Source organism: Phytophthora parasitica (assembly GCF_000247585.1).
Source record: "Phytophthora parasitica INRA-310 unplaced genomic scaffold supercont2.7, whole genome shotgun sequence".
Taxonomy (NCBI): Eukaryota; Oomycota; class Peronosporomycetes; order Peronosporales; family Peronosporaceae; genus Phytophthora; species Phytophthora nicotianae.
Genome location: NW_008648993.1, coordinates 77,481 through 100,045, shown reverse-complemented (window position 1 = coordinate 100,045; position 22,565 = coordinate 77,481). Strand labels below are relative to the sequence as shown.

At 52.1% G+C, this 22,565-nt stretch overlaps 10 protein-coding genes across 23 annotated transcripts; 7 read left to right on the top strand and 3 right to left on the bottom strand.

Annotated features, from left to right (window-relative positions):
- Window positions 1–58: 58 nt before the first annotated feature.
- PPTG_05019 (hypothetical protein) lies at window positions 59–1,844 on the top strand. The gene is made up of 5 exons (XM_008898480.1): window positions 59–164; window positions 245–435; window positions 498–791; window positions 861–1,331; window positions 1,402–1,844. The coding sequence occupies exons 1-5, from the start codon at window positions 84–86 to the stop codon at window positions 1,640–1,642; spliced, it is 1,278 nt and encodes a 425-aa protein (XP_008896728.1). The 5' UTR covers window positions 59–83; the 3' UTR covers window positions 1,643–1,844.
- Window positions 1,845–1,926: 82 nt separating this feature from the next.
- On the top strand, window positions 1,927–6,518 carry PPTG_05018 (hypothetical protein). Of its 12 annotated transcripts, none has more exons than XM_008898468.1 (5): window positions 1,927–4,838; window positions 4,904–5,141; window positions 5,218–5,586; window positions 5,681–5,744; window positions 5,812–6,518. In XM_008898468.1, the coding sequence occupies exons 1-5, from the start codon at window positions 3,238–3,240 to the stop codon at window positions 6,306–6,308; spliced, it is 2,769 nt and encodes a 922-aa protein (XP_008896716.1). In that variant the 5' UTR covers window positions 1,927–3,237; the 3' UTR covers window positions 6,309–6,518. The 12 variants fall into 12 exon arrangements, with proteins under 12 accessions (XP_008896716.1, XP_008896719.1, XP_008896718.1 ...); XM_008898471.1 differs by having other exon boundaries at window positions 5,218–5,613; XM_008898470.1 differs by having other exon boundaries at window positions 5,218–5,744.
- Window positions 6,519–6,566: 48 nt separating this feature from the next.
- On the top strand, window positions 6,567–8,762 carry PPTG_05017 (hypothetical protein; the record flags this gene model as incomplete). The annotated part of the gene is made up of 8 exons (XM_008898467.1): window positions 6,567–6,986; window positions 7,054–7,220; window positions 7,296–7,389; window positions 7,491–7,856; window positions 7,911–7,991; window positions 8,056–8,109; window positions 8,178–8,240; window positions 8,301–8,762. 8 exons carry the CDS (start codon window positions 6,567–6,569, stop codon window positions 8,760–8,762), a joined length of 1,707 nt encoding a protein of 568 aa, XP_008896715.1.
- PPTG_05016 (hypothetical protein) lies at window positions 8,728–12,120 on the bottom strand. The gene has a single exon (XM_008898466.1). It carries the CDS (start codon window positions 11,773–11,775, stop codon window positions 8,827–8,829), a length of 2,949 nt encoding a protein of 982 aa, XP_008896714.1. The 5' UTR covers window positions 11,776–12,120; the 3' UTR covers window positions 8,728–8,826.
- On the top strand, window positions 11,942–16,525 carry PPTG_05013 (hypothetical protein). Of its 3 annotated transcripts, XM_008898463.1 has the most exons (3): window positions 11,942–12,748; window positions 12,831–14,551; window positions 16,366–16,525. In XM_008898463.1, exons 1-2 carry the CDS (start codon window positions 12,061–12,063, stop codon window positions 12,857–12,859), a joined length of 717 nt encoding a protein of 238 aa, XP_008896711.1. In that variant the 5' UTR covers window positions 11,942–12,060; the 3' UTR covers window positions 12,860–14,551; window positions 16,366–16,525. The 3 variants fall into 3 exon arrangements, with proteins under 3 accessions (XP_008896711.1, XP_008896709.1, XP_008896710.1); XM_008898461.1 differs by having other exon boundaries at window positions 11,942–14,551; XM_008898462.1 differs by having other exon boundaries at window positions 11,942–14,445; window positions 16,260–16,522.
- PPTG_05015 (hypothetical protein) lies at window positions 12,548–14,682 on the bottom strand. Its single transcript, XM_008898465.1, has one exon. It carries the CDS (start codon window positions 14,643–14,645, stop codon window positions 13,128–13,130), a length of 1,518 nt encoding a protein of 505 aa, XP_008896713.1. The 5' UTR covers window positions 14,646–14,682; the 3' UTR covers window positions 12,548–13,127.
- On the bottom strand, window positions 14,885–16,522 carry PPTG_05014 (hypothetical protein). Its single transcript, XM_008898464.1, has one exon. It carries the CDS (start codon window positions 16,445–16,447, stop codon window positions 14,942–14,944), a length of 1,506 nt encoding a protein of 501 aa, XP_008896712.1. The 5' UTR covers window positions 16,448–16,522; the 3' UTR covers window positions 14,885–14,941.
- A 125-nt stretch (window positions 16,526–16,650) lies between the features above and the next one.
- On the top strand, window positions 16,651–18,074 carry PPTG_05012 (hypothetical protein). Its single transcript, XM_008898460.1, has one exon. The coding sequence runs from the start codon at window positions 16,710–16,712 to the stop codon at window positions 18,024–18,026; it is 1,317 nt and encodes a 438-aa protein (XP_008896708.1). The 5' UTR covers window positions 16,651–16,709; the 3' UTR covers window positions 18,027–18,074.
- Window positions 18,075–19,036: 962 nt separating this feature from the next.
- On the top strand, window positions 19,037–21,033 carry PPTG_05011 (hypothetical protein). The gene has a single exon (XM_008898459.1). The coding sequence runs from the start codon at window positions 19,634–19,636 to the stop codon at window positions 20,900–20,902; it is 1,269 nt and encodes a 422-aa protein (XP_008896707.1). The 5' UTR covers window positions 19,037–19,633; the 3' UTR covers window positions 20,903–21,033.
- Window positions 21,034–21,292: 259 nt separating this feature from the next.
- On the top strand, window positions 21,293–22,556 carry PPTG_05010 (hypothetical protein). The gene has a single exon (XM_008898458.1). It carries the CDS (start codon window positions 21,320–21,322, stop codon window positions 22,448–22,450), a length of 1,131 nt encoding a protein of 376 aa, XP_008896706.1. The 5' UTR covers window positions 21,293–21,319; the 3' UTR covers window positions 22,451–22,556.
- Window positions 22,557–22,565: the final 9 nt, after the last annotated feature.

Here is a 22,565-nt window from a genome sequence, read left to right as displayed (position 1 = left end):
CACTTCAAGTTGATGTGGCGCACACAAATCGCATTCACTTGAAGTTGCGAATGTCACTTGCCGATTCCCTCTACAGCACACTAATGCTCCGTCAACTTCGCCAGCCTCTGCTCGCAGCTCGCCGCTCCTTCACTGCGGCCGAATGCGGTCTCTCCCGGTCGATGGTGCGTGCTGATGTCGTGCAGATCAGACGAGAGCGATGAATTTTGTGATACTAATGAAGAAATTTCTTTTCAATTTTAAGTCGTCCAGTAGGGAGCTCGGCCTATTCACACCTACAGAAGAGCACGGTGCTCTGCGCGAGATGCTTGCGGGCTTTGTGAAGACAAAGGTGGACCCGCAGGCATTGGAGCACGACCGCGAAGAGAAGTTCAACGTCAAGCTCTTCCGCGAGCTGGGAGACCTTGGTCTGCTGGGTATCACCGCGCCCGAAAAGTAATGGCAATTTACTACACCTACAAAGGTTCATGGCTAATTGAGTGTTACTGTTGCTACAGATACGGCGGATCAGAGATGGATGCACTTGCGGCTGTGATCGCCCACGAGGAGCTCTCGTCCAGCGATCCGGCCTTCTGCTTGTCCTTCCTGGCACACTCAATGCTGTTTGTGAACAATGTTGCACGCAATGCGTCGGACGCTCAATGCCAGAAGTACCTCCCTGACGCTTGCTCAGGTGCCAAGATCTGCGGGATGGCCATGAGTGAGCCCTCAGTCGGTACGGATGTCTTGGGCATGCGCACAACGGCGAAGAAGTCTGACTGTGGCAAGTATTACCTGCTGAACGGAACCAAGTACGTGTCTTAGTTGTTCGCCCATTTGAGTCACATGAAACAGGAGTCTCACGTATATTATTTGTTTAGGATGTGGATTACGAATGGTGCTCTGAATGATACCGAATTGGGCGACACCTTCTTGGTGTATGCACGCACTGGCAACTCGGGGAAAGCCAAGCAAGACTTCTCATCGTTCCTTGTTGAGAAGGGCTTCGAAGGTTTCTCACTGGGTCAACGCATCAAGGACAAATGCGGCATGCGTGCGTCGAACACGGCCGAGCTGGTGTTCGAGAACTGTAAGGTACCCGTCGAGAACATTGTGGGCACAGAGGGCAGCGCTGTGCTCTGCATGATGCGCAACCTCGAGATCGAGCGTGTTACTCTGGCTGCCATGAGCCTGGGCATTGCTCGACGTTCGTTGGAGGTCATGAGCAACTACGCCAAGGAGCGTGAAGCCTTCGGTCGACCTCTTAACAACTTTGGGCAGATCCAGAAAAACATTGCCGAGTCGTACGCGGAATACATGGCTGGACGTGCGTATGTGTACAACACAGCGAGGTGCGTTGGCCTGATATTGGCGAAGGTGAAGCTCTGCTATGCTTAACATTCTTTGGGTGCATTACGACAGAAAATTAAAGCTGGACTCGGTGGGTAATCGCGTGGATACGGATGGTGTGAAGCTCTACTGCGGTGACATGGCGAAGCGCGTAGCCGACCGCGCCATCCAAACGCTGGGCGGCTACGGCTATGTGGGTGAGTACAACGTGGAGCGCCTCTGGCGCGACTCCAAGCTACTCGAGATCGGCGGAGGAACCAACGAATCGCACCATAAGAACATGGTCCAGGACCTTGTCCGCAATGGGCTCTGATCTGGTCGCTGGGTCAAATGCCGCCACCACATGGTGAAGGAAATGAAATGATTTCTTGAGTATAGCAAGCAAGACACTTGAAGGGGGTGCTAGCTCTAATTGGAATAGATCTTGTCGACGAGATACCTTCGACGCTTGTTGCACTCACGCCGGCCTTCCAGACGAGAACCGCTAAAGATATCGAACTTTTTCGCTAAGCGGCGCGATCTTTGTAACCCAAGTGTAACCTCAAGGGTACGTTCAGCGGACATATGGTCCAATCCAATGGATACAATTGTAACATCCCTCTATAAGAACACTGCACGTGGCGACATTCTACTGGCGGTTTTTGGGCGGCGAGGAACGCACCTCACCTTTCCACTTCTCTGGCCGACCTGCTAACCTGTCCCCCGCGACGACGACGATAACCTGCTCCTGTATATATGTATGAGGGGATCTGACCGCGACCACCGATGCGTTGCCCCGCTGCCTGCTGCCTCCGAACGCTGCATGCGACGACGTCTCATTTGACCGCCCTTCTCTCGAACCGTTGTTCTTTTGCTGGGTACGGGAAATGGATGGCGATCACACCAGACGGGTTGGCGCGCTGCCTAAACGGGTCAAACCCGCGTGAGATGTGCCGTAATGATTGGTCCGATCAGTCGCATCAGATCTGGGACGACATAATCAGCTGAGCAATTATGGTGCAATCTTTTGCAGGCAACCCGTTTGTTCTGCTGCACTTTTGGCCAATCCGTGTGCAGTCGTCTGGGAGGGGGGTTACAATCTGAGTTCAAGACGACGGCAGTTTGAGCCGCGGGTCCCAAACGGCTGCAGCAATAAATGGCGGGCATGCGACTTACGAGCGACGAGCTACAGCAGTGCAGCGTCGAAGGCTTGAAGCACTACGGACACCACCGCCGGCATCATTAGAAGCCGTAAAAGCCAGGCTTTGGGATCTTTTTAGCGGTCTAGGGGCATCTTTCGGGCCAAAAAGAGCGAAGAATGTGATCGTCTTTGGCGGGATATGGCACCAATCCCCGCCATTCCTGATATGGGCCGATCGAGGTTTTTTCATCGCTCCATACTAAACCCCAATCATGTGGTAGGTCGTCGAGGTTTTTCGATCCTGCGGCCGTTCTTCTTTCCTTCGTTTTCCCAGAAACGAATTTCAGTCATTTTCGAAAGCAAGCGAGCGGTGGCAGGCGAGGCCCCCCGAATACACGCCCGCCCTCTTTTGGAGTGACCATCACTCCAGAGGGACTATCCAAATTCGCGCGCCGCGGCAACTTGGGGTCATTCCTCAAAAGAGAGCAAACCCCTCGGACCCATTGGTGCCTCCCAGCAGCCACTCGGGCCTCGTGACGACAGTTGCCCCTGCACCAACTGCAACTACGCGGCCGGCTTCGCCCAAGCTGGCGCCCTCAGCTACCATAGGTGACCCAACACTGAACGATCCTCGGAACGAGGTGGTGCAGCCCCACAAGGCGGCGAAAGACGACAAGAACGCAGTGTTCCAGACGGCACGCATCGAAGTAGTGAGCCCCAACGACAGCTCCACCCGGTGGACCTCGGGCACGCCCCGAGGGCACCTCGATAGCGTGCACGTGTGTGTCATGATGGTCGAGCAGCAGACACAGCAGAAGCCCGCGCCTGCCCCAATCAAAAGCAACGTCACAATTAAGCAGGAGCCCAATGGCACTACTCCAACCCCGCCACCAGCCCCTGTAGCCACTAAGGACAGCTGCAATGCGGTTATCAAGACGGAAAAAGTCGCCGACACGAAAAAAGTCAAGCCCGTGCCGGATCTTCCGCGCGAAGTGTTGCAATACGCACCGCTGCTTGTTGGAAAGTACTACATTCAAGACAAACGCGCTGTATGGTCTGGTATGTGGGGTATGAGCGAGGCAGCGTTTAAGCCCAATGGTGTCATCAGCCCGTTCGAGATGAAATCACAAGAAGACGTGGCTATCCCAACGTGCAGCGGTGCAGCTGATAGCGTCCATCCGGCCATGTCGGGATCAGCGCTTGCACGCTCGTCCAAAACTACCAACGCTGCCATTAACGAAGTGTCACCAGTGTATTTAGGCTACGAAACGGATGCGAATGTGCGCTCAGCGATGCCTTTCGACGGAAAATACAGCGGATCATTCCAAATCCAAGCGGTGAAGGGGAAACATCAGACCGTATCGGAGAAAGACGTGGAGATCCGATTCGTACATGACGCTTGCAACCCGATGCAGTTCGTAGTTTCTGGATCAGGTGAGAACCGCTTTGGTTTATTTACGTTGCATGGATTCCTGGACAAAGAGACGAATGAACTGCGGCTATACAAGGTGTACAAGCCGAAGGAGCCTGTGAAGCGCACGTTACCTCGACGTACAAGATCAGTACGAGCAGCTACTCCAGCAGTGAAGCGTGAAGTGAAGGCTCTGTCGATCTCTGCGCCTGGAGTTGCTGCTATTACGGCTTCAGTAGAGGTTGCCAAGATCGCGACACCTCAAGCTGGACCTACGATTTCTGCTCCACGCAGTGTTAGCACCCCGATGTCCGACTATTTGTCGCCGTCTCTGGTGCTTGGACGCTCGGAGCGGAAACGTTCCATCCCTGCACATCTTCGTGAGGATAATATTCTGGAGCTGGATCAAGCTCCGATGAGCATGAAGAAGTGTCTTAGTATCCTGAAGGGCCTAATGGCTAACCCCAAATCGGCGCCTTTCTTGGCTCCCGTGGATCCGGTTGCATTGGGTATTCCAGACTATTTCCATGTAATCAAGGAGCCGATGGATCTCGGCACTATTCGCAACAATTTGGAGTCCGGTTTCTATGACAGTCCGTCGGATTTTGCAGAGCATGTGCGACTGACATTCCGGAACGCAATGCTATATAACGCTGCCCACAGTCAAGTACACATTTACGCTCGCAAGCTCGTAGACGACTTTGAAAAGCGGTTCAAAAGTCTTAATATCAAGCTCTCTACAAAGAGCAAACACTCGGATATGAAGAAGAAGGACCGGAAAGCTGACGGTACTTACTCTTCGAAGAAGATCAGAGGTGGGAAGGGGACAAAGGGCAATTCCAAGCGACAAATGTCTGGCGAAGATAACGGACTGATCATGTCGCTGAAGGAGGATATTGAGCGTCTAAAAGCGACCCTAGAACAGCTGCAACCAACCATGGCCAAGGCTGTTGCCTCCAAGTCCGCAAAGGCTGCCAAGTACGTAGTTTTCCTTCTCAGAGGTTCCATTATCTGTGTACACTAACAGGCTTTTCTTTGTTCAGACCGTTCAAGATGGATGACTTGACAGAGGAGGAGCTCAACGAACCGATGAGTCAGATGGATAAGGCTCGGTTGAGTTCCGACATCAAATTACTCCCGCAGGACAAGATCAATCGCGTCCTTCAGATCATTGCGGAAGCCGTTCCGGTAGCCAAGTTGGCTAACGAGAACGACGAAGTAGAGTTAGACATCAACGCGTTCGACACGAGGTGCTTGCGAATGCTGGAAGGATATGTTAGGGTAAGAATCTCACGCCTCTTCAAGCTACTATCACTCGCACCAGTAACTAAGCATTCGCTGTTGATCCTTTGTGTAGGAAAACGGGATTGGCCGCAAGCGGAAGCGCCCGGCCAAGAAGGCGAAGATGCAGCCAGCTGAAAAGCGACTTAAGTCTGCCAAGGTGGCGGCACTAAATATCCGCAACCGACAGGAGGAACTTAAGAACCAGCTGGCAGCAATTGATCGCGACGTTACCGGTGCACCGCGTACGGGGGAGAACGGCGATCGACGCTCAGAGCAAGATGTTGCCATGACCGACGTGGATGCCGATACGGAAGCTGGAGCTGCGAAGAAGGCAGGAGAGAGTTCGGACAGTTCGTCTAGCTCTTCCGAGTCGTCAGACTCGGATAGTGATAGCGATAGTGAATCCGATTCGGACGACGACGGCGGTGCTCCTCTCGAAAGGGTGGGTTTGTGAGATTTAATTGAGCGAGTGAGTCTTTAGAGCGGAGATGGTTCAAGTTTATTAATTAACGCTTTTTTTTCTGCCATGTCCACAGTCCCCTCCGCTCTCAAGCGCCCCGAGTCTGTCACAGCTCGACCCCTCAGCTTCCGTCCATTCCGGTTAGTGGCTTTGAAACGCCGAATTAAAGTTAAAACCTGGTGCTAATATTGTGATGTGTAACAATAGATGCTGCCAAAAAGATCCGAGACGAGCAATTGTCTAGTTCAGAGCCTCTTCGTGTGGAGAACCGCGGGGCTTGGAGCATGTTAGCCAAGAAGGAAACTCCGAATGGAACTCCACTACCTCAGTCTAATGGCGGCAGCCAGACGAGCTCGTTGTGGCTTTCTGCACGCTCGATGGAGCAGATCAAGCAACAGAAGATCCAGCAGAAGGAGAAGGAACGTTCAGATGAGCTGGAAGCTCAGAAACGCCGCGAAATTGAGCAGCGCGAGAAGGAAAAAGGGCGTGAACAAGCTGAGCGGCGCAAGCAAGAGCAAGAGCAAGCAGCAAAGCTCGCAGAGGAGAAACGGCTTCGAGAGGAACGTGCTCGCGAAGCTGAGCGTGCTCGTCAGGCACAGCTTGCTATGGAGCGCGAGAAACTGGCGCGTGACGACGATGTCGAGCTCCACGACGCCACACTGAGCGAGGATCTGGATGCCTTCAGCTCGTCCTCATTTTTGTAAAGTCGTTGAGAACGACGAGGTGAGCAAGACGGAAGTGTATCCCCCCTTCGACGGACGTGCAAAGTTTTTAGTAAGCTGCCGTCGAGTGCGTACGTTCGTTTGATATTTATGCCGGTGACTCGATTCTGAGCGTATCCAAAAGAACACCAGGTAGTAAGAGTAGCTAATCTATCTAATCAAGACAAAAATTGATAGCAACTTGTGGTTTCAAACGTCTTTTCAATGAAAAAGTTTTCATTCTTAGATTTCGAGTTGCAAATGGCTCAAGTGAATGATCTTCACAAGAAATTCGAGGAGTTGAACGAGGAGATCTCGGCTGCGCTTCGAGTGCAACAAGATGCTGTGACCAATGCAAATACCTTCACGGGTCGCAGTACTCTTGTTGCAGCACGGAAAGATGCGCTGCGTCTAGCCAAGAAGACTACGGATTGGCGAGGCGACGTGACTGCACTGGCAAAGCACATCGATCTTCAACTGCAAAACAGTCGAGCGTTGCGTTCTCATTACGCGCAGTCGTTGCTGAGTTCGTCGGCTCAGAAGCAACAGGAAGAAGCAGAAGGATCACGATTGCGCTGTTTACGCTCGGATCTGCGACTGCTTCAGGACTTCCGGGTGCATTCTGTGCGTCACCGTGATGAGGAAGATCCAGCACTGCTTGCTGCGATGGAAGAAGAAACGGTGTGAGGGTTGTTGACGTTGTGCTGGAGTACTTAATGACGTTTTGTGTTGTTTCTTGTGTCTTTAGAAACAACTGAAAGCCTTTATTGACAAAAATACTAAGAAGGAGAAAATGGGAGGCAGTCAAGAGCAGTCGGTACTAGCGTTGGAGCTCTTTGAGATGAGGCGAGACATTATGAGTCGGATCTCTGAGGACCTCGTCGAGGAGAAAAAACAACTAGACGTTGAAGTTGGGTACGAAAACGTAGAACTGTACCACGTCAATATCACTATGTTGCTCATGGTTGTGGCTTTTAATGGGCATTACAGTAACCCGGAAGCGCTAGCAAACGAAGGCTTTGGCATTGGCAGCAATGCAGCGACGGAGAAAGATGCGTTGGCGTCGTGGGACACGCAACTCTATATATCCTTTTCATCTATATCTTATAGTGATGGAAGCTACTCACTGTGTTTATTACTGGTGTCCTTAGCGTGGATGATTCTTTTGTCTTTGTTCATGTTCACGTTATTCTCATGCAGGCCCTGGAGGAACTACAAAAGGAGAAACGCGAGAGACTCGCAAATAAAAGTCGCAATTCGGTCGTGGCTATCGCAGGAGCTGAAGGCTTGGATACAGTTGGGACGGAGCCACGAGCGGCGTCACCAACGCGGGCCAGTAGCGACTTAAAGTCTGAAATACTACTTGAAGATGCGCACTTTGCAATGCAAAAGCTGAAACGAGAGGTGGCCGAGCTGAAAACCACGAATGCGAAGCTGATGATGACGAACTCGCAGCTCGAAGATGACCTCGCACATTTACAGGCCAAATTTGAAGAGGAGAAAAGAGCGCATGTAAACGGGAAGAAGTGGTTTCTACCAAAAATCCAAAAGGTAACGTATTATTTCTCATTGTCCGGAGTTCTTGGTACTAACTTGTCTACCTAGATGGAAGATCAGATGCTCAACACCATCAAGGCATTCGAAGAAGTAAAACTCAGTGTAGAGCTCATGACCAACATGTACAAGGTTCGTCAGATTAAATATGGCCCCCAATTGAACTATTCATTATCTTGACAATTGTTGCTCGTAGCACTTAGGCAGCACGTTGACCTTGCAACAAGAAGGTGAAGATGAATTGAAACGGGTACACTCTCAATCGAATATCTGGATGGCTAGCCACGCTACACATTTGCTAATTATTGCGTATTGCAGGAACGCGATCGAGTATCGCTCTTACTAGCTGAAGAGATCAAGAAAATTGCTGCTCTCACCAAGGTCAAGCGTACTTGTCTTTCAACTTTAACAACATGTAGTTTAACATCGTGAGTATTGCAGGAAAACGAGCGCAAGGATCGACTTGTCACGTTAGCGATGGCGGCGCGATATGAAATGATTCAGCTTGCAAACCGTCACGAGAGGCAAGCGAAAGAAGCGTGTGAGCAGCGCGATATTTGGGAATCCCGTGCGCACCAAGCTGAGGCAGAATTAGCGACCAACAAACAACAACTTGAGGAGGCATTCCAGCGACTTGAAGCTACGAATGAGGCGCTGTCAGGTGCAAAGGCGTCGATTGTACAGCTACAAACTGAAGTGCGAGCCACTGCACAGACTGCCGCAGCTAAGGAAGTGGAGTTGTTTGCAGCCTTCGAGAAACAACAAACTGCGTTACAACAAAAACTGGATAAAACCAAACGAGAGCTCATGGAGTCAGTGGCAGAGACGCTCAGTCTAGACAGCAGACTACGTAAAGCTCAAGAGAAGCTTACACAGCAGGCTACTGATGGTACAAGCGCGTAATACAATCACGCTTGGAACATCGTAGTGCAATAATGAATCGATAAATGTAGCAAACCGCTTCCGACTAGATCTCGATATCGCGTTTTTGCGGCATGCGAATGTGGCGCATCGTTGTTCCTTGTTGTGTAGGCTTGAAGGGTGCCTGTTGCCCGTAAGGCTTTGGGATCCCCAAGTCTTCTGGAATGTAGGCATTTGGTCGAGCTTCTGCGGTTGTATATGTGAATTGAGACGGGAAGTTGGCAGCATGTGCGGTTGCAGCCTTCGCCATCTCTGTAGCAGCTCGAACCTCACTATTGTGTAATTTTTGAGATTGCAACCGCACAAGTTGCTGCTCGCAATATGCGTTTGGTGCATAACCCGCTAGAGTGCGCTTTTGGCACTCCTCAACATCAATAGTAGTGTCGTGTTTCTCCTGCTGGAGTTTCATTGCTGTTGCTTGATACATCGACAGCTCAGAGACAACAGCCATCATACGACGCGTTGTCTCCTTGATTCGACCTTGGAAATCGTTCACCCGTTTGGCAAGCTCCAAAGTTTCGCCGCGACGTGCAGCGGCCTGCGTTCGAAGCTTATTGGATAAACCAGTGACTTCTTCCAGTACGAGTTCTTTCTCAAGCAATTGCTCCTTTTTTTGGTGATATCGTTCCTCCAAATATGCAAGTTTGGCTGCCAATTGTTCCTCGTCCGGGTCCTCACCACCCAGAGAACGCCATCGATCGCTGTTCTTTGGAGTTTCTAGATCGCGACACAGCAATTCCGTCACGTCCTTCTCTTGCTTTAATTCTTCTTGTAAGGACAGAATACGTTGCGCAAGCTCAGGTAGATATGGTAACTGTCTCCGAGCATTTTCCAGTTGACGCTGGAGATCAGCGAGTTGGATTTTAAGCACTCGAATTTCCTGGTCTTTGCGTGTCAATCCGGTTTCACCAGCACTGAGAGCTTGTTCCTGCAAATTTGACTTCTCGTAAAGAATACACAACTCGTCGTTGCGATCAATGAGCTGCACACCAGTGGCGTTCCGTGCATCCACTGCAAGCTCGTATTTTTTCTTCAAACGCAGCAATTCCTTCTCCGTATGTGTAATAATACCATTGAGCTTGTCAATTTCAACAATTTGTTGCTCAACCTGTTCCTGTTTCGTCCGATAGGCATCGTGAGACTTGTTGGTGTCGAGACGCAGCGAGTCACGCGAGCATTGCGCTGTCGAATGCGCTAGTTTTTCTTTCACGAGTGCCTTGTCCTTCGCTAGTGACTCGTTACGAAGCACTTCTACTTCGTTGTTAAGAATCTTGATCTTTTCTTTCATCTCAGCTAAAGCTTGAGTCGAGGCCTGGATGAGATTCACGTACTTGTTTCGTTCATTTTTGACGACATCGTACAGGGCTGAGAATTCACGCAAGTGGTTTGTCGTTTCGTTCCACTTCTTTGCCAAGTCAAAAATCACGAGCTCCTTGGTTTTAAGCTCCTGCTGCGTTTGACGCTCGGAATTTAAGGCCGATGTGGCTTCACGAGCTTTCAACTCTCGCTGTGCAGTCAGCATTGTCACTAATTTCTTCTGCTTGCTTTCTTCTATTAACCATTGAGCAACTTCGGCTTCGAATTCGGCCACTTGTGCAGATAGAGCTTCAAGCTCTGCACTTTGAACTTTCTCGCCGTCCTCCTGCTTTAAGAAACGAGCGATGAGTAGATCCACCTGCTGCTTCACGTCCAGTTGACGCTGAGCTTGATCTTTGTTTTCTGATCGTAGTGCTGATATTTGATGTTGTACATCAACAACTTGAGCTCGAAGATTCGGTAGCAATGCCTTGCTACTGTCTAGTAAAAGAATTTGTTTCTTAAGCTCGCGTTTCAAGCGATCATAGTCTTTTTGTGACTTTGTACACCTTTCGTTTTCACGGCGTGTAGCTAGATCCAAAGCCTTTGCACGCATATCAAGTCGAGTCTTCTCTCCAAGTCTCATTACGTTGACATTCTGCTCTTCCCGAAGATGCAGCGTCACATGATCTACGTCTCGCTGACGCTGGTCGATCGTCTCTCGATGTACATCCAGCTTTTGCGCGAGTTCACGATGAACTTCATCGGCATCGCGTAGCTTCGCAGCCGTAGCGTCAACAGCAGCTTGTAACTCGCCAGCGCGAGCCTTATCTTTGTTAGTCTCCTTTTCTAAAGCTGCCACCGCACGTGCAACCACATCAGCTTGTTTTTGCATACGATCAGGATCTCCTTGAAGCTGGTTTAGACGCTTGAGCTCAGCAGCACTAGTCTGCTCAAGACGTGCGTTTTCTTGATGTAAAAAGTCTAACCGCGCTAGATATTCTTTCTTGCGTTGTGTGTCCTTTGTCAGCTCGCTATCCAAGCGATGAGTCTCTTCGGAGAGTCCAGCGATCTCTGTCGTGAGCTGTTTTACCTCAGGTTCGATAAGTTGGGCGTGGGCAGCTAGAATGGCCTCTTTTTCGGCCACCAGATCGGCGTATTCTCGCTGCAGTTCTGTGATTTCGAAGGCTAAGATTGCATCGCGGTCAACGGCTTCAGCCAACTCCTTCAATGCTCGGTCCTTCTCGCGTTCTACGGACGAGAACGCAGCTACTTCTTCTGCCTTGCGAATGGCCTGCTTCTCCACCTGAATCTTCTCCCCAAGGAGATCTCGATTGAGTGCCTTGGCTTCTTTTAACAGTTGTTTCTCGTGTTTGTAAGTGGCCAACACACAGGAGTGGAGCTTGGCGTATTTTTCTTTGTGGAACTGCAGCTGGTCGAGGGTCAGCATGTCCGCCTCGAAGTACTGTTCCAATAAGCGGAAGGCTGACGCTCGAGCCGACATGGCGGTCGAAGGAGCTCCAACTGAAGAGCCAGCTGCTGTTCCAGCATTGTCTCGTCCCCCAAGAACACCAAAGTCTCCGTCGTCCTGCTCTTCGTTCTCTACCAGGTCGTCATTGCTATTGACAGCAGCGCGGAGCCTGTTGCTAGAGAGCGATGGAACCACGCTAGCAGCATCGTCACCTTGAGGCTCTGCCATCTTCTTCACTAGCCTCTAGCTAATATAACGGGTTTCCACGGCACTAACGAGTAGAGAAGAACGCCATTTATAGGCAAGCGCGCATTCCCGTGCAGTTTCCCAGTTGAAGTGACCATCACTCCGATTTTGGTGCGAATTTGGTGTTGATGACATAATGTATCCATCCCCCCAAACAATCCAGAGCTGTGTCATCAAGGCCTAGTCTGATTGGCGTCATCGTGTTGAACGAGCTCCTTCTCTTCCTCCAAGAGAGAAGGGCATCGTCGTTTCCCTCTTTTCCTCCGAATGTCGACGTCAAGTGTGCAGATTTGCCGTCGCAAGAGCTGCACACGTCTAGATCTGGAGTGGAGCTGCGGTTTTCCACACGACACCATGGAGATGAACAGCGTTACAATCGAAGACCTGGACAAATACATTGAGCCAAATAACAAGGAGCAGGGAGTCGTGAGCTCCGACGTCTGGGGCACCGACATCACCACTTCTGATTCGGACAACGTCGTGCCCTCGTCCGAGTTCAACGATGCTCCGTTTGCCGTGCACTCGCGCGGGATCCGCAAGATGTGGGCCGAACCAGACTCGAGCGGCGTCCTGGTGCGCGGCAAAACGTACATGGACGACCTGGTCAAGGTACCGGCCGGGAAAGCCATCGGCAAGTTACTACACGTTGACCTGTGGAGGTTTGAAACGGCTGAGGAGCGCCACCATCTTGCTATGAAGGAGGAGACACGACCTAACAGCGTGCTCGTCTATTGTCGCGAAAAGTTTCCCGACTCCCGAGTGTTTATCGTCAATATTGAATTGCCCAACACGGACAATCTGAGCATCGTGATCTATTGGCTCATACCACCTGCACCGAAGAATCCAGAAGAGGAAGGCACGGCAGCTTTCCACCGTTTATTCAACCGATTCTGTGACGAAGGAGACGACGACTTTCGTAACAATCGCTTCAAGCTCATCCCGAACCTTGTAGAAGGTCCGTGGATCCTGCAGACGCTGGTGCCCAACCGTCCAGCACTCACTGGTAACAAACTAACGCAGCGCTACTTCTGTCGTAGCAACTACTTCGAACTGGACTTGGATGTAGCCTCCAGCACAGCGGCACAGTACATTGGGTCGATGTGTCAGAGCTGGGCTAGCTACCTGCAAATGCATCTCTACTTGACTCTTCAAGGCGAGAACGAAGATGAACTCCAAGAACGGATTCTCGGCGGCGTCGACGTCTCGTATTTAAATCTCGAGCTCGCGACGGAATTCAGTTAAGTTTAGTGCTCAGACATGTATGAGCCAGTAGTGCTGGAGAATCTAGAGACAAGGGCTGTTTATTCACGAGGCAGATGTACATGGTTCTCGGTTTACTTGGCCTCGGGAAGTACTTTGTATGGGTTTAGTATCCCCTTGGGGTCCATCATGTGCTTCATCTGTTGCATGAGCTTAATGGCGTTGTCAGACTTGGACATGTGAAGGTACTCGGGTTTGTGTGTGCCAATGCCGTGTTCAGCACTGATGCTTCCACGGTATTTGGATGTCCACTCGAAGACGAACGGCTCCAACGCATTGAACACTTGTTCATCGTACTTTAGAGTTGAAATGTTCAGGTGAACATTGCAGTCGCCAATGTGACCGTAACATACCACCTTAGCATCCGTCGGAGCGAGTCTTTCCCGAGTTTCCTCTGCAATTTTGTAGTACTGTTCAATCGGCAAGGACACGTCGTACTTGTACACGTACCCACGCGCCGCAAGTGCAACGGTGATGTCTTCACGGATCAAGAACAATTTTCGTGCTTGCGCTTCGTCTTGAGCCACTGTACCGTCAACTACGACGCCAGATCCCATGACACCCTCTAGGTACTCGTTCAGCTTCTCCATGTCATGATTGGCATTGCTACCCGATGTCTCGATCAACACGTAATACGGACTTGGAGTCTCGAGCGGATCTTTCGTCCAGTCTTGTTGCGACAGCACCATATCGAGAGATTGGCGGTCCATAAACTCCACTGCTGACAGGACTTCTCCTAAGTGTTTCTTGGCCTCGACGAAAGCCTTCTGAACTGATGCGAAGTCTTCGCAAGCCAGAAGGGCGACATTCTTTGAGGACGAGCGTGGAGGCGTCAAAATCGACACCTTGGTTACCACACCCAGCGTACCCTCAGAGCCGATGAACAACTGCTTCAAGTCGTAGCCCGTGTTGTCCTTGCGCATCGTGCTGAGGCAGTCGATCACTGTACCGTCCGCAAGTACGGCCTCAATACCCAACACCGTTCCGTGCAGAGATCCATACCTTAGCAGTCGAAGACCACCAGCATTGGTCGCGACATTGCCACCAATTTGACACGTTCCTTTGGCTCCAAGATCCAGCGGCATCATGTAGCCGTGCTTGGCTACGTAGTTGTCCAGGTTCTCCAGGATACAGCCAGCCTCACACACCAAAATGCCCGACACCTCGTCAAACGAGATCACGCTGTTCATTGAGCTCGTGGATAGCACGATCTCGTCGTAAACCGGCACGCTGCCTCCCACGAGACCCGTGTTGCCTCCCTGTGGCACAACTGGCAGGTTACGCTCGTTGCAGTATTTGAGGATGGCTGAAACTTGCTCTGTGGTCTTGGGTTTAAGCACCATCTGGTGGTTGCTCTGTGCCTTGTACTTCTTAAGCCAGTCCACCGTGTAGGTCTCGGTGTCATCCACGTCGGTGAGCACGCTCTCGGGTTTGAGTAGCTGCTGGAAGTAAGCTTTGTCATCTTCCGTCCAGGAGGCGTGGGCGGGGTTGCGCGCGGGTGTGGAAAAGGCGCGTAGACCCGCAGACTGCTGGACGGTGGAGAGGGCCCTATTCTGACGACGAGCGGTTCGCAGGAGCGTAGGGAGGATCATCTTGAGTCGGACGGAGTCGAATCCAGAGCGACGTACGTATCTTTTTGACTGGCGAAATATGCGCAAACAGCTTCGTGCAACATTCAAACGACATCGCAAGTTGAAGTTGGCTCAAACAGGACGAATTGCTGCCAAGCTGTCCATTCCTGCCCTGCTAGCAGTGCTACAGTGTGACAAGAAGATATCGCACTGCGAACATTTACCACGGTGAGCGTTGGTTATTTCCGATGCTAACACCGCTTTCGTTTTTAAAAAAATGCGCTCGTTTATTGCTCAATAGCGCTCGAACTACAGGTCTATTCGCTTGCGGGCAGAACCTTGTACGGGTTGAGGATACCCTTGGGGTCCATCATCTGCTTCATTTGCCTCATGAGCTGGATGGAGTTGTCAGACTTGGACAAGTGGAGGTACGACGGCTTGTGCGTTCCGATACCATGCTCCGAGCTGATGCTTCCGCGGTACTTGGACGTCCACTCGAAGACATAGGGCTCCAGCGCATTGAACACCTTCTCGTCGTACTTGAGCGTTGAGATGTTGAGGTGCAGGTTGCAGTCTCCCATGTGGCCAAAACCGACCACCTCAGCACCTAGAGGAGCCATTTTCTCACGAACCTCTTCCACGATCTTGTAGTACTGGTCCATGGGCAGCGAGATGTCGTACTTGTACACGTACCCACGTGAGCTCAGCGACATCGAGATATCCTCACGCAACATGAACAGCTTCTGCGCCTGGGCCTCGTCTTGAGCAACCGTACCATCAACCACAACACCAGATCCCATGACATCTTCCAGGTATGCCTCCAACTTCTCCATGTCGTGGTCAGAGTTGCTACCCGACGTCTCAATCAACACGTAGAATGGGCTTGGCGTCTCGAGTGGATCTTTCGTCCAGTCTTGTTGAGTAAGAACCATGTCCAGAGACTGACGGTCCATGAACTCTACGGCCGACAGAACCTCGCCCAGGTTCTTCTTCGCTTCGACAAACGCCTTCTGGCAAGCCTCGAAGTCTTCGCAAGCCAGAAGGGCGACATTCTTTGAGGACGAGCGTGGAGGCGTCAAAATCGACACCTTGGTTACCACACCCAGCGTACCCTCAGAGCCGATGAACAACTGCTTCAAGTCGTAGCCCGTGTTGTCCTTGCGCATCGTGCTGAGGCAGTCGATCACTGTACCGTCCGCAAGTACGGCCTCAATACCCAACACCGTTCCGTGCAGAGATCCATACCTTAGCAGTCGAAGACCACCAGCATTGGTCGCGACATTGCCACCAATTTGACACGTTCCTTTGGCTCCAAGATCCAGCGGCATCATGTAGCCGTGCTTGGCTACGTAGTTGTCCAGGTTCTCCAGGATACAGCCAGCCTCACACACCAAAATGCCCGACACCTCGTCAAACGAGATCACGCTGTTCATTGAGCTCGTGGATAGCACGATCTCGTCGTAAACCGGCACGCTGCCTCCCACGAGACCCGTGTTGCCTCCCTGTGGCACAACTGGCAGGTTACGCTCGTTGCAGTATTTGAGGATGGCTGAAACTTGCTCTGTGGTCTTGGGTTTAAGCACCATCTGGTGGTTGCTCTGTGCCTTGTACTTCTTAAGCCAGTCCACCGTGTAGGTCTCGGTGTCATCCACGTCGGTGAGCACGCTCTCGGGTTTGAGTAGCTGCTGGAAGTAAGCTTTGTCATCTTCCGTCCAGGAGACATGAGCGGGGTTACGTGCAGGTGTCGAGAAAGCTCGCGCGGCGGAGAGTGCCCCGAATTGGCGGCGTGTCGTACGCAGGAGCGTAGGAAGCATCATCACCATTGAGATTCGTCTCGGTGTGTGGTGCTTGGCGCACGAACAGAAATGCCGTGTTGCGGATACCTGCACCAAAGACAAACGTGCACCAAAGATAAGTCGATGGCTCGCGTCGCGCAAACGAAGTTGAAGAATGTTGCGCGAAAGTTACATGTGGTGTAGAAGCTGTGTGGTCGGCTAACTGGCCAACCGATTGGTTATCATCGCGAAGAAGCTCCTCTGATACTCAAGGCAAATTCGTCCGCATTGACCACCTATTACTACGGCCATGTTGACATGTACAGCCTGCCGCTTGGAGTTCGCTTCGCCTGCGGAGCAGAAGGACCACTTCCGCATGGACTGGCACCGCTACAACCTCAAGCGTAAAGTGGTTGAGCTGCCGCCTGTGTCCGAGGAGCAGTTCGAGCTTCGCATGCGCAAGGTGCGCGAGGAGAAGGAAGCACAGGCTGCCAACGATCCCAAGCAGAAGCAGCGTGCTCGCAAGGAGCAGATAAAGAAAGCAGGCGTCAAGACCTTGCTGAAGTGTGTGCCGTGCAACAAGACCTTCACCACCACAAATGCACACGAGAACCACTTGGCGTCTAAGAAGCATTTGGCTAATGCCAAGAAGAATCCTGAGATCGCCTCAGCAGTGGAGAAAGTTGAGAAGCAGATGGAAGTTGTATCGCTGGAAGATGGCGCTGATGAAGACGCACAGCCCAGCGAACCAAAGGAGATGACAGAGGAGGAGCTGGCCAAGGAGATCGAAGAGTACAAGAAGCAGGTGCCGCTCGAAAAGGAGGACTGCATCTTCTGTTCGCATCATGCTGCGGACTTTGACTCGTGTTTGACGCACATGCTGAAGGAACACGGTTTCTTCATCCCGGACGTGGAGTTTTTGGTGGACCTGGAGGGTTTGATTGGCTACTTAGCCGAGAAGGTTAAGGTTGGCTTCTACTGCTTGTACTGCAATGGCAAGGGCAAGTCCTTCCGGTCTCACCAGGATGTACAGAAGCACATGACGTCGCTTTCTCATTGCAAGTTGCGCTATGAGGACGAGGATCTGGACGAGTTGGTGGAGTTCTACGACTTCTCGACGCAATTCAAGAAGAACAAGACTGTTGCTGAGGAGGAAGTCGAGTGGGAGACAGACAGTGAGGCTAGCATTGACAGTGACGAGGAGGTCATGGAGGAGGAAGAGCTTGAGCAGGACAGTGATGAGGACGACGAAAACACTATCGGTGTGTCCGAGACGGGAGAGCTAGTGCTGGCTAGCGGCCGCCGTCTCGGTCGCCGCGAATTCCGCCGCTACTACAAGCAGAAATTCCGTCCGGACGAGACGCGTGCGTCGGTGCTTGCTGCTCATAAGGAGCACCTCCTGCTGGCATACCAGACAGCGGGTGTCGACCCTCGCGGTGGCAGCACGGCGTTATCGACAGCGTTCGTGGCCAACTTCCTCAAGAAGCGCAACAATATCGCTGGTGGCATGTCCATCGTCGAGGCCAAGCGTAAGAACTTTTGGCACGAGAAGAATCGCTCTCGTCTGGACAACCGTAGCCACAAACTGCAGAAGAATCCGAACCGTAGAGCCATGGTGACGGTCTAAGTAGAAAGAAATGCACAACAATACAAGTCCATTTACACATGCCGAAAACTCAGGTTCTGCGATCTGGAAGACTCAGACCCTGCAGTTTCCACATACAGTGGTGCACCTCGTTTTCGACACCGGTATGCCTCTATAACCTTCATAATTTGATGATTACGCTCAGTGCTTTGCGCAAATCGTTTGCCCATCACCGTTGGCTGAATTAACCTCAATGGTTTTCCCGGAGGGATGACACGTCGCGCCGCAGCGACCTCACTCTACCGAACAGACGAGTAAATACTGAAGCTTACTTTATTTTTTTGCTGTATCATACCATGGCACGTCGCCCCTCCGCCTATTCTACGCTAAGTCTCGCTGACAAGCAGAGGCGAAAACAATAAACCAGACGATATTTAGAAACTGCTGGAGTCTCAGCGGAATATCGTGTAAAAGATGGGCTGAGATTTATACTGAATTAACGTAATAAAAACAGTACAATTGGCCCATCTGCGTTCCTGCATAAATTTTCGCCGTTGGCAGACTCTATATGGTCCACCCTGTCGAAAACGAGGTGCACCACTGTACGTCAGCCCCAACATGAGTTGGATCCAAGGCAAAGTCTCCGCGTGCAGCGGTCCCTGTCCAGCCATCTTTGCTTTCGTAGCGTGTAGGCAGGCTCGTCTTTCTTTTAGTCAGAAAGTGCCAACACCGATAACGCCCAGATTGTCAAGGCGTGCGACCTTCTCGCCGAGTTCGCGGCGCGATACTCTCGGTGTCTCCTTCGTTGTCACTTAACGCATCTTAACTGGTCGCGAACAGAGAGATTCCATCACTCCGACAGGCTAAATTAGCTCCACACATACGCGATGTCGTCTTCCCAGCGAGGACAGATTCTCGAGCGCTTGGCTTCAAACAACAACTGTTGTTCTCAAACTTGGCTTCGACTGGAAGCCTGGATCTTGCAGGAATGCTCGCCACTCACTCATACACGCATCGAATCGAGTAAATCAGGGGCGGGTGAGAACACCGCGGTCTTCTGACTCAGAAAAGCAGTGGAGAAAAAGACTGCTATACTTTCTCTCGGTGCTTCACCGAGGCACCACCAACGACCACCATGTAGAACTAAACCCCCAGCTGCACTGCAGTAACAACGCTAGAGTTCCCAGCGTTGCAAATTCGTTCGAGACACCAGCGCTATTGTTTGTGTTGAAGTGCCCTCGCGTCCATGATGTCATCTCTCTCGGATCTGAGCTCGCCATATGGTGAGCCTCAAACTTACGTACCCGTTCCTCCAGCGTCAGAAACGGTTCTAGGAATACTTAATCCAAGTTTAAATTGATGACCCGTCGCTGGATGCCTCGCGTCGTCGATCGCGGTATGTCGCTTGTGTGAGTCCGGGTTGCAGAACTTGCAGTCCAAGATCGATCGCCGGTGGTGAGCGCTGGCCGGTGAGCCATCTCGTAATTTAGCGGCGGAGACGAAGAACGGCAGCGAGCGGATCCATCTCCGCAAGCGAGAGTGATCGAGAGCGATTAAGCGTGCGAGAACCCTACGCTCTGTACCGCGGAGAAGAATAAGGGCCTCGAGTTTCTCACACCTACCGGTATTAATACTAGCCTCAGTCGACGATGAACCGCGTCAACACCTTCTTCTGGTCCCGGTTGAACCCCACGGGCGAGCTCGTGCGCTCTGTGGATGTGCTACTGCGCGAGCTGGTGCCAGACGACAAGCTAGATGCGGCGTTTAAAAGCCTCAGCATCGCCGCGAGCTCCGGCGGGGCACTGGCCGAACGCAAGCCTGAGAGTGACGTGGCCGTCGAGGCGGAGAATGAGCCTAGCGCGGACGCCTGCGAACCAGACTACGAAGGCACCCCACCGCCCGATGAAGAGTCGAGTGACGAGGAGTCTTCTAGCGAGAAGACTGTGTCCGGCGAGCTTGAGCGCAAGTGGGCCAAGATTCGCGCCGTCTTCCACGATTGGGACGAGGAACAAGGTGACCGTGAGAAGAAGATGGACGATATGGCCGAGCTGCTGATGCGCTATCGGGTACTGGAGAAGGTGCTGATGCCCAAAGTGCTGGGCCAGCTGACGTTCGAAACGCGCAAGTACGTGGGCAACGTGTTCCGGGCGATGACAGTGCACAATCTACGCGGCTTCATTGAGCTCATCGGCGAGCGACCAGACATTATGCGGTGGCTAGTCGAAGGCTATAGGAACAACGAAACGGCGCTGATCTGCGGCTCCATGTTACGAGACTGCTTCGAGTACCAGACGCTTACGATGATCTTCCTGAAGGATCTCACGCCAGAGTTCGAATTCCTGTTCAAGGTCACGATGGAGAACAACAACTTCGACATCTCGGCCGACGCGCTCATTAACATCTCGCGGCTATTGACAGTGCATAAGAAGGCGACTATGGAGGTTCTAGATGAGTCGTTCGACCGCGTCTTCGGACTTCTGAATAGCCTATTGACGTCGACGAACTACGCTACTAGGAGGCAAGCACTACAGTTGCTGTCGGAGCTGCTGCTAGACCCTGTAAACTTTACCGTGATGCAGAGGTACGTCGCCTCGCGCAACAATTTGAAGCAGATTATGCTGCTGCTGCGCGAACCAAGTGAGGCCTTGCGAATGGATGCTTTCCACGTATTCAAGATCTTTGTGGCCAATCCGAACAAGTCGCCGGAGGTGGAGCAGCTCCTGGTGCGTAACCGCGAGAAGCTGCTGGCGTTCGTGAGCGATTTCGGCAAGGCCGAATCCAGCCGCGACTTCCTTCAAGAGAGGTCGCTGCTGGTGTTCGCGCTGGAGCGGATGGCTGAGAAAACACAAGAGCTGGCCACGCGGCCAGCGTCCTTGTCGAACGCCGAGCGGGTGCCTGCGTGTGCGGATCAAAAGTAGACGCAAGTAGCTCGCCGGTAAGGCAGTACAAGATAGTATTTAAAAGTATAGGGAGGTACCATGTGCGCCAGGTTGAGCGCGACCAAGATTTAAATGCTGCAATGGCAATAGCAACTAGGAATTTCGTGCAATTTGGTGTTCATCTATGCCGCACTTTGCGATGGGCTTTTCGGGCATCGAAACGCCACGTTGATGAACATGAACATGATACGGAAATTGGCCTTGAATGGGCTCGTGCCTTCCGCTGCTGCGACTAGAGTGAATTAACTCAAAACTTTGAGCCCTCGACCTGTCTTGCACCCGTGCATGTTGAGCTGCACTGAAAGCGCCATGTCGTTAGAGCGTCACACCCAGATGGCTACAATTTTTGGCGACAAACCTGACACGCTGGTGCGACATTGGCGCAACATTAGCCGAATGTTGTTTTCGAGCTTCTGTTTTTCCCATACTGTCGTGCAGTCGAAGAACGAGGACGAGGCCTGCGCAGGAAAGCCTCGCCGGTCGATTGTTTTAGTGGCCGCGCGCAGCTCTAACCAGCAGTTCGCAGTGCGCCGATCCCTCGCAGCGTGGAAGCGCTCTCTCTGCGATCATCGCGCTTGCTATTTTTCCTCTCGGAACGTCCCCTGTACGTATCACGCTGTCCAGTCCACAATGATCGATGAAGACTCCATCTCGGTAGTGATCACGGCCTCCAAGGAAGTCGAGGGTGGCGATACGCTCGATAACGGCGAAGGCAACATCAAGCTCCACAGCAAGCGCAACAAGTATACCATATACACGGTCTTTGTACGCAACGTCACAACTGGAGGCAAATGCGTCGTACGGAGGCGTTACTCGGACTTCTTCAAGCTGCGCAAGGAGCTCATGGAGCTCGTGTCCTGGGGCCACTGTGGCTTCTGCGAGCAATACGTGCAACAGATCGCGGGCTACCCGTTCCCGCGCCGACGGCTGCTGCGCTCGAGTCGCGCGGCCGTCGTGAAGGAGCGTATGGATAGCCTCGGACTGTTCCTGAGGCACATGCTGCTGTGCATCATGGCCCGCAGCTTCGAGAACTGCTCACAGGCCTGCGAGAACATTGAGAACTGCATTTTGAAGTCCTTTTTGCAGATGGATCAGACGGAAACCCTGTTTCCGACCATGGCGTCCAAGCAGCGTCCCATCGATATCCTACAGGCTATGGAAGAGAAACGCCAGCAACAGATCAAGGCCGCCGGACTCCGCACCAAGAGCCTGGCGTATACGACGCTGTCGGACCAGAGCGACCAGCTCAGGCTGTCTCGCAACCAGCGCCAAGTCGGCACGGACACATGTCATCTCTGTCTTCAGAAGTGGACGCACTGCTATTGCAACAGCGACCAGGACAGTGTTTACCCTGTCAACGTCGCTAGAGTGAGCAACGGCTATGAGAGTCCGGTCCATGAGCGTCCCAGCGTCTCGATGGTCGAGAGCGACACAAGCCGATGCAGTCGCTGTGAGAACGACTGGAACCACTGCTATTGCTGTCAACAAGTATCTCCGACGGCCTCATCGGTATGCACGGACCGCTGAGCGACATCATGTCATGATGTAACCCCTGTGCTTCTCAAACCATAACCTCTGCCCAATTATTGTTAGGCGAATCTTGAAAAAAATATTGTTATTTCTGACTGGTCCATCGCATTCC

What these genes read in the sequence shown, in the direction of transcription:
- PPTG_05012 (XM_008898460.1), top strand. Translation starts at nt 16,710, where the DNA reads ATGTTGACATGTACAGCCTGCCGCTTGGAGTTCGCTTCGCCTGCGGAG.
- PPTG_05013 (XM_008898461.1), top strand. Translation starts at nt 12,061, where the DNA reads ATGTCGACGTCAAGTGTGCAGATTTGCCGTCGCAAGAGCTGCACACGT.
- PPTG_05010 (XM_008898458.1), top strand. Translation starts at nt 21,320, where the DNA reads ATGTTGTTTTCGAGCTTCTGTTTTTCCCATACTGTCGTGCAGTCGAAG.
- PPTG_05019 (XM_008898480.1), top strand. Translation starts at nt 84, where the DNA reads ATGCTCCGTCAACTTCGCCAGCCTCTGCTCGCAGCTCGCCGCTCCTTC. An exon ending in TACCTGCTGAACGGAACCAA is followed by an intron (nt 792 to 860) that starts GTACGTGTCTTA and finishes TTATTTGTTTAG; the next exon opens with GATGTGGATTACGAATGGTG. An exon ending in TATGTGTACAACACAGCGAG is followed by an intron (nt 1,332 to 1,401) that starts GTGCGTTGGCCT and finishes GCATTACGACAG; the next exon opens with AAAATTAAAGCTGGACTCGG.
- PPTG_05014 (XM_008898464.1), bottom strand. Translation starts at nt 16,447, where the DNA reads ATGGTGATGATGCTTCCTACGCTCCTGCGTACGACACGCCGCCAATTC.
- PPTG_05018 (XM_008898468.1), top strand. Translation starts at nt 3,238, where the DNA reads ATGATGGTCGAGCAGCAGACACAGCAGAAGCCCGCGCCTGCCCCAATC. An exon ending in TGCTGGAAGGATATGTTAGG is followed by an intron (nt 5,142 to 5,217) that starts GTAAGAATCTCA and finishes TCCTTTGTGTAG; the next exon opens with GAAAACGGGATTGGCCGCAA. An exon ending in GCGGTGCTCCTCTCGAAAGG is followed by an intron (nt 5,587 to 5,680) that starts GTGGGTTTGTGA and finishes CCATGTCCACAG; the next exon opens with TCCCCTCCGCTCTCAAGCGC.
- PPTG_05011 (XM_008898459.1), top strand. Translation starts at nt 19,634, where the DNA reads ATGAACCGCGTCAACACCTTCTTCTGGTCCCGGTTGAACCCCACGGGC.
- PPTG_05016 (XM_008898466.1), bottom strand. Translation starts at nt 11,775, where the DNA reads ATGGCAGAGCCTCAAGGTGACGATGCTGCTAGCGTGGTTCCATCGCTC.
- PPTG_05015 (XM_008898465.1), bottom strand. Translation starts at nt 14,645, where the DNA reads ATGATCCTCCCTACGCTCCTGCGAACCGCTCGTCGTCAGAATAGGGCC.